This window comes from Argopecten irradians, chromosome 3 (assembly GCF_041381155.1).
Source record: "Argopecten irradians isolate NY chromosome 3, Ai_NY, whole genome shotgun sequence".
NCBI lineage: Eukaryota > Metazoa > Mollusca > Bivalvia > Pectinida > Pectinidae > Argopecten > Argopecten irradians.
The window spans coordinates 42639561-42656711 of NC_091136.1; the positions used below are offsets into that span (position 1 = coordinate 42639561).

The 17151-nt window shown below is 34.2% G+C and overlaps 1 protein-coding gene across 13 annotated transcripts in view; it reads right to left on the reverse strand.

The window, feature by feature from the left end:
• The window catches only part of LOC138318661 (regulator of G-protein signaling 22-like), a 58710-nt gene that overhangs the window by 2442 nt on the left and 39117 nt on the right, over nt 1–17151 (reverse strand). For 5 of the 13 annotated variants that reach the window (XM_069261246.1, XM_069261240.1, XM_069261239.1 and 2 more), the window contains 9 exons: nt 16266–16385; nt 15390–15569; nt 11736–11819; nt 10390–10470; nt 8379–8567; nt 8119–8217; nt 7726–7909; nt 7141–7286; nt 4766–4783 (listed from right to left, as the gene is read on the reverse strand). In XM_069261246.1, the coding sequence (XP_069117347.1) occupies nt 4766–4783; nt 7141–7286; nt 7726–7909; nt 8119–8217; nt 8379–8567; nt 10390–10470; nt 11736–11819; nt 15390–15569; nt 16266–16385 (1101 nt within the window). Of the gene's footprint in view, nt 1–4765; nt 4784–6221; nt 6416–7140; nt 7287–7725; nt 7910–8118; nt 8218–8378; nt 8568–10389; nt 10471–11735; nt 11820–15389; nt 15570–16265; nt 16386–17151 lie in introns of all 13 variants that reach the window. The other 8 variants (XM_069261251.1, XM_069261241.1, XM_069261245.1 and 5 more) reach the window with 7 other exon arrangements.

Here is a 17151-nt window from a genome sequence, read left to right on the forward strand (position 1 = left end):
ATCATTTTTAAGTAACATTTCATAACTTTCACATGCAAACATCTGACTAACAACGGCTAACAAGGGCAGATAATTTGATATTCCAACAATATCTCGCTGGAATCAAACAGTCAGAACATTGAATATTTTACTGATATTTACACATCACAGCATCCTCGATATTCCAGGGGTTCCGATCACTTACGATCTCTACACCCCTGGACTATTTCATAGTAAAACTGGAGGCAACAGAATAGAACAGGTAACTTAGTCATTTGATGTACATCAAAAGAGCCGTATAACGGTACACTGTGGTTGACTCTGTGGCTTTGATGTTAGGCGTCGCTCTCTCTGTAGTCTTCAAATGAAATATTTGCTAGCCTGTGATTGGTCAAATGTTTTCCGCTGAGCTGCCTTCAATTTCACTATGAGATAGTCCAGGGGTGTAGAGATCGTAAGTGATCGAAAGCCCTGGAGTATCGAGGATGACATCACAGTAAAAGTTGTCTAAACCATATGCCACTTGGACCAGCATATCTTGCCCAAATTAACAAGGAATCAGATTAGACAGGGGCCAGTTTTGACAAGTTTTTAACTGTACTAAATTTGATTTAGTCTTACCAAGAGCTATATTAGCCATTGGGATTGTTATGGGTTTGTATGAGAACCATGTTCTTCGGATTTTGAAAAAAACACAATATAACAAAACCTGAATGCTTGTATAACTCTACATAATGCACATGATTTATAAATAGTTTAATTTTCCACTTCTACTATGATTACTAAGGTAACTCTACAGGTTAACCAAAATCTGTGACAGTGCAATTATCTTGGTATGGATCAGGGGAAATTATAACTACATGTACAATAACAATATCAATATGTGAGCATTCCCAATAAATTTACCCATTTTTTTTTTAAATTCAAATTACAATGCAGTTACTGACATGGAAGGGGAGGTAACAATATCAAAAGAAAGAAAAAATCAATAACTGACTTAGAAAATTAAAACTTTTATATCACAAAAATATATGGGGGACAATAAATTCACAATATCAATTCAATAATCTTTTTTATGAGGAAATTAACAATTTACGGTATGTAACATTGGGTGAAAAAACAACTACACATATTTCCAAGTTATATTCAAGTCAGGCCCAGTTTCATCAATATGTATTATCTTAAAGAAAACCCTTAACATAAAGAAATTCCACAAGTGCACGATACAGAATAGAAGTGTGTTCCTTTACTCATTTAAGATTTTTTTCTCCGTACATTCTGTAATACATGTACTTTTCTTTGGAATATTCTAAATTAGGAAATTTCCTTTAGTTAATGTCAATGTTGATGAAGCTGGGGCCTGAAGAATTATGACGTGGTGTAAGCTGACAGCTGGGTCCAAGGTGTTTACAACACCAACATTGTCACAATAATGACAACAAGCAAATCTACCTACTTGGAGATTCTATTCCTCATCGCCACTACCGACAAAAAATACACATCACTTTATTTTCTTCAACATATAATGTCATATTCAGTGAAAATGGTAATTCCATTTTACTTTATCCCATGAGTTACATATATCAGCACTTTTATCCAGGGTGAACATAAAGTGAAATGTTTGAAAAAAAATGTTTCTAGCAATAGCACTAACGGAAACTGTGATGAAATACCAAAGCTCTACTGGAATTAAGAAGGACAATTATTCTAAAACTCTCCAAAATAAATGCAAAAATAAGGCTTCCTAAACATCAAGTGGCTATATTTGGCTCATAAAATGGACTTCATGTATTACATGGTGCATAGTAGCTTTCATTTCTATTCTAAATGGATGAAATTTTATATTCCTTAATTATAAAAGAAATGATGTCTATGACTTCAAAATTCCTGAAAAAAAAAATCATTTAAAAACATTTCATATAAAACATAATGTTAATATGATAAGTAAAATAGAAATCCTTTTATATTGACCTTATCATACATAAAAAAGAGAAGTTGTATAAATTCTATTTCACTGATACAGTTTGGTGGTGAGATCGAGCTACAGATGCTGGGCTGTACATAGTGTGCAAAGGTATGATACAAACTCCACATATATACTACTTCAATGGATCTGTTTGTCATGCTGAGGTACTTGCTTTTGTAAGCAGGTAATTATGTAATATAGAATAGAGAATTGAAGACAAAGCATTGTTTCATAAAGACAGAAAAAACAGGCACTAAGCAATATTTCTTAAATGACCGAAGGACAAAAGACAAACACTGGCTTTGGACAAGAGCAGATACTTTCTAAAAGACAGAAGACACAAAACAACAAAGGACAGACACAAGACAATGATTTAAAAAGACACATGTCAGACTTCATAGAGGACAAGGACAAACAAGAGTTATTACTTAAGAAGACAGACATTTTGAAGGACACAAGAAATACACTTTTATGGATAAGCTTCGCAAAAAGACAAGATAGCTTTGACAGAGGACAAAAGATATTTCATTGCAGTATTTGAAGGGCAAAACTTCAAAAGGACATAGATGTACTCTGTAGAAGACAAAAGACATGAACAACTGTTGTATACATATAGATATAATAAGACCTGTACAACTGTTGTATACATATAGATATAATAAGACCTGTACAACTGTTGTATACATATAGATATAATAAGACCTGTACAACTGTTGTATACATATAGATATAATAAGACCTGTACAACTGTTGTATACATATAGATATAATAAGACCTGTACAACTGTTGTTAACATATAGATATAATAAGACCTGTACAACTGTTGTATACATATAGATATAATAAGACCTGTACAACTGTTGTATACATATAGATATAATAAGACCTGTACAACTGTTGTATACATATAGATATAATAAGACAATAGTAAAGTCAGTTGAAAGGAAGGACATTTATAGTATTGTCACTAGGTAGCAGGATCAGTAAACTGTTGTAGAAATCAGAAGGCGTTCCAAGATAGTGGATAAACATATGTTTATCTGATTACATATATTATAAGGAAAGACACAACTACGAGTCAGATAGGCTAGATAAAGTATCTGAGTGGACCAGAATAAAGGATACACACACAATGGATGGACGTCTGTAAGAGACCTAACTACAAACAGTTTTCACATTGGAACACTCACCGAGAAACTAGAATTACTCGTGAGCAGCTTGAATTCAAAATGTAAACAAACATCTTTATCTCCCTGAATAACTTAACAAAATTAACTCTTCTAGCCATGTTTTAAATATTTACTAGTTCTACCCTGAAGACATATTTGAATTCTTCAAAATATGAACATTTGTTTCAGAAATTTAGAGGAATGAATTAAAATTACAATACTGAACATGATAGTTAATAACATGAAAGTATCTCATTAACTTTGAATTTTCTTGAATGAAAGAAAAACTTTCCAAATTTTGAAATTCTAAATTTGAAATCTATATGTCAACTCATACCTAAAATCATATACATTGTACCAGTCAATGAGTTTAAAGATTTTTATCAAAATTGCTTTTAAAAATCTAAATCTGATGGATTAAAAAAAGTCAAGAGCATGCAGTTAGACCATTTTTTTTGTATTCACATATCTGATTTAAAAAGATATTAAACTTTTAAATGAATTAATTTATCATTTTCTTGCAAACTAAAGATTAACATTAAAAATAACATGCAATAAACAGATTTAATTGTTAAATAATTCCTATTTAATTCATGCAGTTAGAGAACAAAGTCAAACTCTAATTCTAACCTTCTAAATTATTACTCCCTACATCATCTGAAATAAGTATAGGACTTGATCTTAATCAACTTGCCATAATTGTGCATGTGGTTACATATTCGCTACATTTGGAAATAACCCTAAATCTGTATTCCAATAACCTCAAGACAGATTCTCTTCATTCAATGAAAGCATTACTTCATTTTGAAAATCTTAAAATCCTGCACTTCTGTCCATGAAATAATTATCCATGCCCACTATAATCCTGTTTCAAGGCAGATAGTGTAATGTCTGCAGTATTAACTGACTGACCGACCTGACTGACCCCCAACCCATCCGCTCTCTTGGAAAGGCTAGTACTGTCTGCAAAACAGCTCCACCCAAAGATTATATCCATTAATATATTCATCTTGAAAATCTGTTGAACAAATTACAAACTGAACTTTAAATGGTAAACTTTATCCCAATTGATGTTTTAAGGTAAATTTTATAGAAAAAATCTTTCCCCCAGTGAAACTTACCCCTTCATCCTATGTGTGTGCATGCATAAGAAATAAAATTAATTAGTTTAGAGCTGAAACAGTCTGATCACAATACTGGTGTTTAACAGTAGCAGTCAGTAAGCTGAGAAGGTCGTTAATTTGTTGTATTTTAATTGCCCGTTGTTCATTGGCATCCAAGGCAGGGTGAGATTAACCTTTGACCTTTTATCAAACCTTTGGAAGACTTGCAAGAACTACAGCTGAATTTTGTCTTTTGTGAAGAATGGTGTTGACCAAAATTTAAGAGAGAAAAAAAGAGTAATAAGCCAGAAAAAAAAGAATGAAAGCAATCTTTTTATGGTCAAGAAATAGAAAATTGGAGACTGACAGAAATGTGATAGAAAGATTAAAAGAAAGAAAGAAAGAGAAAGAGATTGTGTATGAAAGACTTAAAAGACCATACAAATTTCCAATGATGAAGGTCATTTTAAAGGTTATCATCACCATGGTTACCTGGATGTCAAGGTTACAGAGATTATAAATAAAGCCTGCACCCTCTTTAGCCTACCTTCAGGGTCGCCTCACGCTGGAAAGTGTGATTAACCGATACATATACATACAACAAACATTTACCTGGCCTAATAATTAATTAGCATTTTATGCACACAGGTAACATCCACAGGTGAAATAAACATTGACATAACAGTGATATCTGAAGCATTACCTTTTTGTGTCATAGTTCAATTTGTATCAACTAAGTACAAAGTGAACATGTAACTAAATCATTACTTAGTACTTGTATATGTGTCTAACTTAAAAGTACATTTTATTCTATAATTAAATAAAATATGAATTTCTAAACATGTAAAAATTCTAAACATTCATAACATATATGTTATCCTAGTAATCACTTACCAACTCTCTATAAAACAAGAGAAACAGTTTTATAGTAGACCATAAATTACAGTTCACTATATGGAAATTTCTACATTAAAGATGCTCCACCGCTGACAAATGGTGTTTTGTCACTATCTAAAACAGGAGCAGACGATTTACCTAGTAGTTTTCTTCAGTTACAAAAGTTACTTACTTTACACCATTACCACCACTGAAAAGTTTGAGCTTCTACTGAAAAGTTTGAGCTTCTAATTTGACTTCAAATTTAAAATATGAAAAATAATTAATTGCATCCCGAAAAAATTACGTGGCACTATATCTTATATGGAATGAAGTAATGATTGCGCATGCACCAAAGGCGAAATAAATTATTTCATGTTATTTTCTGTGTTAATTAGGCATACATATACTTGATTCAACCCCAAATATTGTTCAAATGATGAATACCATTTATGCTCTGTCGGCGGTGGACCATATCTTTAAATGTACCATATAAGAAAAAAGAGCACAAATGAAAATGCGAATGAATGTATCAGTATGTCTGAAAAATGACTTTAAATGTTTGTGTAAAATATCATTGGACTCAACACAATCGTTAAAGCTGTGAAGAAAAATGGACCAATGAACAGACCATTATTTTCATACTGCATATCAAATTGACTTTTACAAATCAGTTTTATCTGACTTATTGACAGCAAGGGCAAGTAATACAGAAGGAACAACCATTCAAGGGATTCTGGATTATATAGAATTCAAATGCAAGTCTAGCTACCAGGATACCATCTACATGAAAAGCAGAAAATAAACACAATCTGTCAAACTGGACTCCATCCTAGCAAGCATGCTTCATAACATAGCGGGACTAGCATATCAAAGGACTATTCAATCTACAGAAGACTTTTACAAAGGTTTGAAACATTCTCTTGAAATATTTCAATGAAAAAAAAAATCAAAAAGACTAGAAATCTATTATCAGATTCAAATATTTTACGGAATATAAAAGAGAAAGCAAAGTATGCCTTATTTAGACTAGGTACTACCGGGTATCTATATCCTCCAATCAAAGCCTAGGAAGCTACCCTAGGATATATACAGGCCTAGCTCTGGTTATCCCTGCCTTTACTCACACATACTGTTATAACACAAGGCTCTGGAGACTTTGGGAGCTAAAACTCGCAGCCTCATTCTGACTCAGCTGACCAGATGAACCATGAATACTAGTGATCCCTCCATTTTGTACAGAGTCGACACTTGCATGCCGGGTGCGGACAGGAAGCCCTCGGACTGACCCCTGGTCAGACTCGGAACGAGCTGATCCTGGCTAAAATGTATTGAGCATCCAAACACCCATGATTCTGTACTTATTTATTTTACCCTCCAGGCTTCATTAGGTAAAACTGATCAATTTATTTCAAAAAAGAAATATTTTCAAATCATGTATATTGTCTCCAGAATTTGAACTTAAAATTACAAATTGAAAAACTTTAATTAGCTCATTGAAGATTTCACTTTAATTGTTAGTCAAGAATGATCTAAGTAATATGATGATGAAGCAATTTATTTGTCTTGGGTTTTCGAATGTTATCAAATAAAGCAATTTATTTGTCTTGGGTTTTCGAATGTTATCAAATAATACCTACCTATATCTTGTCAGTAGGTGAAGAATTATAATGGTCGTATGTATTAATCATATAATTCAAAATGAAATGATATGATGGTTAACAGTATACTAACAATGGTGTTAGCTGCTCACTGCTACTCCAATTCCATTTGTTCTAATCGTATTTTATTCATCATGCTTTCTCAAAACATGCCACAAACATGTAATATATTTTCAATCTTAGCTAGAAATCTAAAACGAATTATTCAATTCCTTTTACCACAATCTCTACCATTTAGTTTGACTACAAGTATGCCATGCGTTCATGCAACCTACACGAACATATATTCACAAGGAAATTTGGTGAATTATAAAGGATGTTAACAAAAGAGGACAGTTCAGGGGAGATAACTCAAGGGAGATAACTCCATATAACCACAACTTACCCGCCATCTGACTCCATCAGAAAGTGAAAATGTATATGCTGCTATAGATCCCTCTGGGATGGATGGAAGGTGGAATTCATTAGATGGGATCTCATAGTTCTCAATGGCCTCTAGTCTCTTCTTTAGCATTTTCTCATGTTTAGTGACTGAAATAGAAAATATTTTCAATATGGGGTCAACTGTAAATTGCTTTTCAAATTTACAGATGGGACCATTCAAATGCTTTAACTAAAAGTTGAAATACAAGAAATATTTTTCGGTATATGACTCCATATAAAAATGAAAATGCAAAGGGACAGGACAAAATATGAAAGGATAGATACAAGCAACAATTTTGCCCTCGACCTCTTCCAAATTTTATGAAGAGAAGATGAAATAAAAATTTTCTAAGATCCATGACCAAGTATGACCCACAATGGGAAGAAATTGATTGTTACAAGGGAAAAGCACTCTTTGATAATATCCTAACAACAGTGAAAATTTGAAATGAGGGCGGCATCTAAGGATTCAAATACAATAATTAGGATCAAAACAAATACAGTAGTTGCTGATCAACATAAACAAAGGATTATTATAAATGTATACCTGGGCGTTTGGTTGGATCGTCTGGAGGTTGGAATGTCCGTCTAAACCCTGCCCAGTAGGGTAGTAACTCTTTGAACACCATTAGTTGTGGCTCGTCAAATATACTCGCCATCACATCCTTCCCTTGTAAGTAGCGCTGGGCTGCCCGGATGGCCTTATCCTGAGTGGCCTGAGTCACGTCAATCTGATCAATAAAAATTTCAAACCCTTTGGTGATTCATTGAAATTATCCAATGCTTAACCAATCAAAAAAAAATTCTAATGATTTAGGGATTCATCAGAATTATCTAATGACTAAATAGCATTTTCTTCATTCTTAAATATCTCATTAATGTACATTATTTCTCTTCCCTTCAACAGGAGGTAATTTAAATGATCTTCTGGCACAATTACCTGAAGAGCTGGGCTGGTGATAGCGTCCAGAAAACATTCCATGATAGACTGTACTTTCTTTCGCAGAGATTCCTCATCAGCATAAGCATGGCTACAGTCCTGTTGGTGAAACGTTTAATTGGAGTTGTTTTATGTCGAGAAAAGAAACACAGAAGAGCAGTATCAAAAAGAACTCAAAATCTTAATTACAATAAAAAATCTTAAATAACAATATATCAAAGAACATTGTACTATAATAAATTTTTTCCAACTAAATTTACCTTGAATTTCTGAACTTCAATGTAGAAGAAAAGATCTTTGTCAAGAAGTGGAGCATTTTCTTCCTCGCCATGTTTCTGTAGATATTTATAGAAATACAGCATTGTTAGGGTCAGGTGACCTGCAGCAGACGATTTCAACGCCTTGAAGAATTCCTCTCGGTCATCTTTAGTTGGCTGGGCACGTCCAGTCTAAAAAAGATAATAGGAAAAAATGCTAAAAAGGATAAATTTACTTCACAAGCAGTTAAACTGCTTTCAAAATGTCTTAACATTTGAATTAGTATAAATTCTTTATATGCATGAGTTCAGTAACTCTGAGATAAAATTAATAGATCTTAAATCTTTGCTAAGAGGGAATCCCGTATTAGTAATAATGTAAAATGAATGAGAAAGAAGAGGACGCTGAATGCTGCGAAAGAAAGATAGGTTTTACAAGTTTTATCAGATCATTTGTACCCCTGGTAAATGATTTATGTAAGAAATATATTTAGATGACAAAATTTGCAATGGAAATTTTTTATGTATTGAAAACCGTAATTTTTTATTTCATGTTAGTAAAGTTTAAGCATATTGTGTGAATCCATACATGCAAGCAGTGTTATTTATTTTAACTTAAGCAATAATGAAAAATAAACCATTACATATAGCAACCCAGTCTCCATGCCTATAAGACAGCATATATATATATACACAGTGTGCCTAGAAAACTCTCCAAATTAAAGCAACACATTTTTGGTCAACCAACTTTACAAGATTAAATATATTTTGTATGTCAATCCACTCATTGTAAGATAATTATAAGAACTCTGGCATGCTATAACCCTTACCAATACATCCGTAAATACCGTGCAATTCCATTATATGTCCTTCACCAATCCAGAAAAAAAATCCTGAGATTCAAATCTCTGCTAGATTTGTGCTGTCTCTTTATCTACAAAAGTGGTGCTGGGGTGGCATATAGAGGGGATGGGAAGTCCAATCACCAGGTATGGGATGTTCTTGACATCAAAATAAGATTGTGCAAAAAATCAAGAAATGTATGTTGTGAATAGAGTAGTAATTATTCCTTGTAACTCAACACGGTGAAATTGGTGCAATCTTGTTTTTGATGAAGCTGCGATGATAAATGGAGGTCAAAGATTTAAGAGTAGGTATACTTTCGAGTATGTAACAGCAGAGTATATATTACAAGCTTGATAAGAATATGGTCAAAGTCCCAACAATAGTCCAGTCATCCACATACATACCACCAATATTCACTAATACTTGAATGAAAAAGCCTTTTTTAAATGGGTAATGTTTGAAAAATTATACATTATCTCTGATACTTGGCCAAAAAAAAAATACCTGAAATATTGAGACTGACTTGTTACACTAGATTCTTCTTTTAGAGACAGACTTAAACCTTCAAAGTTATCTTGATAAAAGTTGTTATCTCTAGACAACAAGTATTGATGATGTCATTTGTTTGTGAGATGTACTCAGTATGTGAAAAAATATAGGTTTTTTTTCACACAACCAAACAACACTACCATGGCAACCTGTTTAGTAGAGAAGAAATCATAACAGAAAAGATTAACTAACTAATTAGTAACTATCCTCATTACTAATAGTTAATTACTAACTACAATGTATCTTCAATACTATTAGTTACTAATAAGTTCTTTTTGTTTAAATTCTTGCTTGTTTCTTTTTTTCTTTGGATTGAGGAACAGACCATTTTTCCATTAAAAACTTTTTAAAAACATCTTTGATACTTTTGTCAATTAAAAAAGAATCTGTTTTTTCTTCTTTTTTTTGAGTGATAATGACTTTCTCAATTTAAAATCAAATGGTTTCAATTGATTCCTTCCGAATTTTGTGATGAAAAAATCTTAATGAAATAGGATTCTTTCTAAGGCAGGTAACTCTATATTGCAGTTTGTCATGCAAAGCAAAAAAAATCTCAAAGCTGAGCAACCCACAGCAGCAGGTCTAGGACGGTATAGGCTACACCGTCCTCTGACAATACCTTCACATTTAATTTATTTCTGCGTCCCCGCCGACCACCAGGCCCCTGGTCGGTCTGTGATGCAGTTCGTGCTGATTCATCCTGATAGAGTGACCAATCACAGAAGGTTTTACAATACAGACACATTGTTATACAATTCAACATTCCAAAAAAATAAGAATACAGAATTAAGTACATAATTACATGTAAAGATATTGTACATGCATCAAATATACATAAAATAATTTTAGAATCTCAAATTGTATTGGTAATAATATAAAAATTACTCTTTGACAACTATATCAATACAATATTTTACAATACAATAAATTAATTATAGTATAACAGTGAATCAAAAACAAAACATTTCACCACAATCAGTGTGAACAATTTCCAAAATACACGAGTGCCAAAAAGATCAAGGCAACATTTAACATCTGACTGACATTTACTCAATATATACATAGACCCAAATCACGCATCTTGGCATTCACTCTGATTTTTTTCTACTATAAATCCAATCAAAATGAAACTTTCTCTATTTTTTCTTTCTTTTTTTCTTCCCTCACACTGTGATAATAATACCAAGAACAGTTAGTATGGGTTTTAACAATTATATCCACACTTTCAAGGATCTTGATGACTTTTAAAAGCTGCATAAAAATTTTGAGAAACATCTTTTCATTTCATTTTATGTTCCAATTAGAGTCTAACTTTAAACTTTTTAGATCACTGTACATGCAGCATTGAGAAAAGATAGACCAAGAAGAAAAGGCGATTTGAATTAGATCCACAACTCTTTGGTGATACATCACTCAGTGGAACATTCATGTAAAATTCAGTACATACCGTAAATTTAAAGATTCAAAAATAAAAAAATAAATTTTAAAAATGTTAAAAAGTTTATAAAAATGAAAAGTTAAGTCACTTAATTTCTAAAATTGAGATGTGTTATTTTGATCAGCATGCTTAGTTACCAGAACTTAACAATAGATTTCAATTGGTAATTATTTATTTTTTAAAACAGGAATTTTGTTAGAAATTAGACCGTATAAGAAAATTAGATGTACTACACTTTATCTGGATTAGAATTTTGAGACAGAGAATTTATTACAATGAATTGGGAAAAAATGTGAGGTACTTATCAAATGTATTTTAAATTACACATTAAATAACAACTTAACAAAAATGAAAATATTGATAAGTGCTATAAGATTTTTACTAGTAATAATATTGTTTTAATAGTGTTATTACACTTCTTACTAAATTAAGAAGCAACTATAAATTTTTGATGCCTAAAATAATTAAAATTCAAATATTATGTTTTTTATGTGAAGGATTAGATCTTGAAGAGATTTAATGAAAACCTTTATGTTTCTTTTCCTTGTATTTTGAGGTCTAGAATACAAAGTTCTCCTGATGCTGGGAGTGGCACTTTTGTGCAGTTGTACCTGTACAGGTATGGAAACTCGTTAATACAGGTATGATATTGTGTATCATGAGTTAACTACATTAACATTCACAATTCATGAGGTAATATTGTATTTAAATAGCATCTTTTTGTAGCTGGTTTGTAAATTATATCATTTTTCCACATAAAACATTTCAACAATAAATAAAACAACAATCAAACAGAGAATTAGTAGATCATCACAACAATGTTTTGTTGCCTTTACCATTTTTTAAATCTTACAACATAATGAACAACAACACATGTTTAGTTATAAACACTGCTAGGAGATAAATAAAAACAAAACATTAGTACCAGATACATTTTTAACAACCCCATTGACCTTGATGGTATATACGCAGGAGACATGACCTTTACCCTCATAGTTTGACCTTGCTACCACAGACCCTGTATGACCTTTTGGGTACATACTAAGGAGACCTTTAAGATTGAAAGTAATAACTTCATTTATCAGTAAGGGTGTGTTAGCATTATGGACAAAACAGCAGCCCCACCCCTTCCAATTTATCTTTTGTTAAGTCACAGGTGATTTAGTACATTAGCTGAGTACCATATTTTACATTCTATTTCTTCAGAGTTCTCTTGGTAGTAGGGATTTTTAGTACTCCACATGCTCATGGATTTTGTCAAACAATACGAGAAGAATAAATTAAATTCCCATAACAAACAATAAACAGGAGTACTAATAATGACCACCAGGCAGACAGAAGTTTACCACCTATATTTCTTTTTCAGTGATCGAATGGTGTATTATATATATATATTTATATATATGTATTATATATATATTTATATATATATATATATAGTGGTTATAATTACCGTAGTTATGCCTTGTATCTAGCTTGCCGATTTGATTTATTTAGTAACACCCTTTGTGCACTTCAGGCCATCGTAAGTGAACTGTATAAGTTGCTCAACTATTTTACAATCAATTTTGAAATAAAAGAAATTTTTATTTAGTTTATGAGGTGTTTCTTTCTTGAATGTGAGTTGTCTGCCCTTCAACTACGTACATATTAACTAGAAGGGTCAAAGAAGTAATATCAACTGGATTTTCCAGATGACACGGGATCCAATCAAACGTAAGTCTGTTGGATACGAATTACTTCAAATGGTAAATATGGGACAAGGAAGTAATTCTAACCGTGTGGACAAAACAAAATTGTCAAATTTTCGAGGCGATCTGCCCCGAAATTGCTGCCTGTCGTGCAGCATGGGACAGACGTGTGTCTAACCATCCGTCGACCCAGAGTTTAGTAGATCTCTTTTAACTTGTCCTCACCCTTAACAACTTTAACAAGTTTAGTGACGACGACTACTTGCAAATCAGTGGTACATCTATGGGCACCAAGATATGCCAATGTATTCATGGGACACCTTAAATCTGCAATTTTAATATCAGCCCCAATAAAACCTTTCAGCTGGCTCAGATTCATTGACGATATTGAAATCAAATGGACCTCCAATCGACAGTCTCTCGATGAATTTATTGAACATGCCAACACATTCCACAATACCATCAAATTCACTGCAGATATATCATCAGATACCAATATATTTCTAGACACTAGATCCACCTTAGTTGAAGGGGCCATTAGTACTGACTTGTATTCCAAACCTACTGATTCTCATCTATACCTCCGTCCCACCAGTTGTCATCCCTCGCATACCACCAGAAGCATTCCCTATTCACATGCATTACGAATCCGTCGAAAAGTGTCCGACAATTCCACCTTCTAACGCCAGTGCAAAGAGATGAAATGCCACCTTCTCTCTAGAGGATACAAATCACATCTGATCGACCAAGAAATTGACAAGGTTCACGCCCTCTCCTCATATACCAAACCAGAATTGCCACTGAACGTGTTCCCTGTGTGGTATCATTCCATCCTAACTTACCACATCTCCCTTCTATCCTCAGGAACCACTGGAAAATCGTTACTTAGGCGTATTTTCCCAGAGCCACCGCTTCTAGCCTACCGCAGACCAAAAAATGTAAAAGACCTTGTAGTGAGCAGCAAACTTCCTCCCCTTGCTCCTGCTGCACAAACGGGTTCATTCCAGACATGCAGCAATAAACGGTGCATGATTTGTCCATACACAGCATCCACAAACACATTTGAATGTGCTATCAACAACAGAGCATACAACATCCGACAGAACCTGACATGCAAATCCAGCAATGTCATCTACCTCCTCTCGTGTAGGAAATGCACAATGCAACTTTGGGGAAACCAGTGATCCACTCAACGTCAGAATCAACAATCACCTCTGGTCTACTAAACAGAACAAACCTGACTATCCGGTTGCCAGACATTTCAACTTTCCCATCCATAGTTGGAAAGACATGCAGGTGATTGCAATTGAGCACTGTTCCTACTGGACACAAACCAAGCATCGATCGAGAGAGGTATTCTGGATTACCTATCTACAGACCCGCTATCCCAAAGGCATTAACGAACGTTAAATATACTTATACCTTCTTCCAGCATTTTCCTGTTCTGTTCTATGGGTTTTTTATCCTTTACATATGCTGCCCAGCAAAAGGCGGCTAAATTTGGGACTTTGCTTCTTTGTCAACACACTGAGAAGATAGGCGAATAAATTTGCATCCTATACCAATAAGCACTATATATATATAAATTTCGCCACACATTTGACGTCACACGTGGCACGCTTTCCAGTCATCGCTCATATTTTAGCGTTCTGCCGAACAGCATGGATACTTTTTTGTCGATCCGGCCTTCTGCTGCCACTGCGAAGGGTATATTGCGCTCCATTGTGCTGTATAGTTTGATATTTGTCTACTTTGTCCCGCATTACTGTTCGTATCCTATTATGTAATCATGTTCGTTTTGTTTGTCTTGATAAAGGGGCAGATCGCCTCGAAAATTTGACAATTTTGTTTTGTCCACAAGGTTGGAATTACTTCCTTGTCCCATATCAACTAGAACACACAGTTGGGGCCAGAATCAATAAACTGCATAAATTGATACCATTATGGTGAAAAACTCCTTTAATGTTTTTCAAATGCTCTTTTCTGGGGTTTTTCTTAAAAAGGACAGCTTCTAGAGATAATTCTAAACTTTCTGTTACTAAATAGATGAATTAAGAAATAGAAGTGGTAGACCTTTGTATTGTTTATTCAGTGATTACACACACAAGTCAGCAACAAAGTACTCTTTTATCTTTGATACATGTGAACTGTATACATACATATTTTAGCTAAAATTTAGGTTTGCTATTATTTGAATGTGCTAAATCTGAGTATTCTATTATTTCAATATAGTAAATGTCTGAAAGCTAAAACATGTGTGTTTACAGTAACAACACCGGACACATCATTTAATTCAATGACAAACATGCTTAGTCAAAGTTAAGTAAAATTAAAACAATATTCCTGGTTATCAAAAATGTATTAAAATCATCATAATATAACAGTCACACACCATTGGACACAAATCCATATTAACATACAGTAGTCACACATCACTGGACACAAATCCACATAAGCTCCATCATGCATGCCACAAACGTGTGTGGTTACCTGGAAATTTTCATCCTCGTTATCGCCCGCAAAATGCACTTTGCGGGTCGCTCTATTGTCCTCATCTTGTTCGTGTTCGTAAAGGCTAACAGTAATCGCAGGAAATTCAATCTCCCGAATCACTTTACCATTAAGTCCTTTGCTTAAGTTGCTATTCGATAATTCAAGTGGATCAGGTGTCTGAGATGAAAAGTTGTCATTTTTTTACCTACCTGGATTTTATGATTAGTAAACTAGCAGTATACATTCACATCTATTTTGCAAAAAAAGCATATAGAGTGAAAACATATTGTTCTATAAGTTCTGTAACTATCCAGTACTTTTGTTAAATACCATATTATTCATTATGTGAACAGTTATTGATAATTAAAAGTTATCAACAAAGAGAAACTTATGAAAATAAATGATCTTCAGAGAACAAAAAATCAAACTAAAAATGAATCCTCCACAAAGAACCAATTTCTATGAAGTACTCATTCCTAAATAAAAAACAATTCAATTACTGGTAAAGAGTGCTTACTAGATAAATTATACTTCAGTATCACCTTAGAGAACAAAATATTAAATGAATGATTTTCCCAAAGAGAAAAGTACAGTTGTATTGCCTGGAACAAATTTGAAGTTTTACCTCCTGACCTCTAAAACATACACAATATATCTTATCTAGTGGAGAAAGTGATCAAACTGTTTATAAATAAACGTGAATTAAAGTGGGAAAAAAGAGGAATAGTGAAAATATGTTAAACCAAAGAAAACAGAAAAAAAATGAAATATCAATGAATACCAAACCATTGTCTACAGATATTTATGTATTATGTAAAGAAAGTGATTTTTTTCCAGTTATCTGAATATTGTGGATGAAGATATAAGCCTTACCTTTCCCTTTCGACCCTTTTTCCAGTTCATTGATGTTTCTGTGCCCATACGAAGGGCTAGTTCTGCTTGAGAAAGATTGGCAAAGTCTCTGGGGTCCATTCCATTCTCAGAAGCTTTTTCCTACAATCAAGATCACAGATATTTTCTTTAATTTGATTTTATAAAATTTCTTCCATATTGGTGACCCTGCCATGCTTTCCCATCTACTGTTCCTCCATTCCCTCCTGTTATAAGCCCTTCCCTACCATCCACACCCTTCTGTTATAGGCCCCTCCCTGCCATCCATTCCCTCCCGTAATAGGCCCCTCCCTGTCCTCCATTCCCTCTTGTTATAGGCCCCTCCCTGCCGTCCCTTCCCTCCTGTTATAGGCCCCTCCGTGCTCTCCATTCCCTACTGTAATAGGCCCCTCTCTCTCGTCCCTTCCCTCCTGTTATACGCCCTTCCCTACCATCCACTCCCTCCTGTTATAGGCCCCTCCCTGCCCTCCATTCCCTCCATTCCCCCTCCTGTTATAGGCCCCTCCTTCCATTCCCTCCTGTTATAGGACCCTCTCTCTCGTCCCTTCCCTCATGTTATACGCCCTTCCCTACCATCCACTCCCTTCTGTTATAGGCCCCTCCCTGCCATTCATTCCCTCCTGTTATAGGCCCCTCCCTGTCCTCCATTCCCTCCTGTTATAGGCCCCTCCCTGCCGTCCCTTCCCTCCTGTTATAGGCCCCTCCCTGCCCTCCATTCCCTCCTGTTATAGGACCCTCTCTCTCGTCCCTTCCCTCATGTTATACGCCCTTCCCTACCATCCACTCCCTTCTGTTATAGGCCCCTCCCTGCCATTCATTCCCTCCTGTTATAGGCCCCTCCCTGTCCTCCATTCCCTCTTGTTATAGG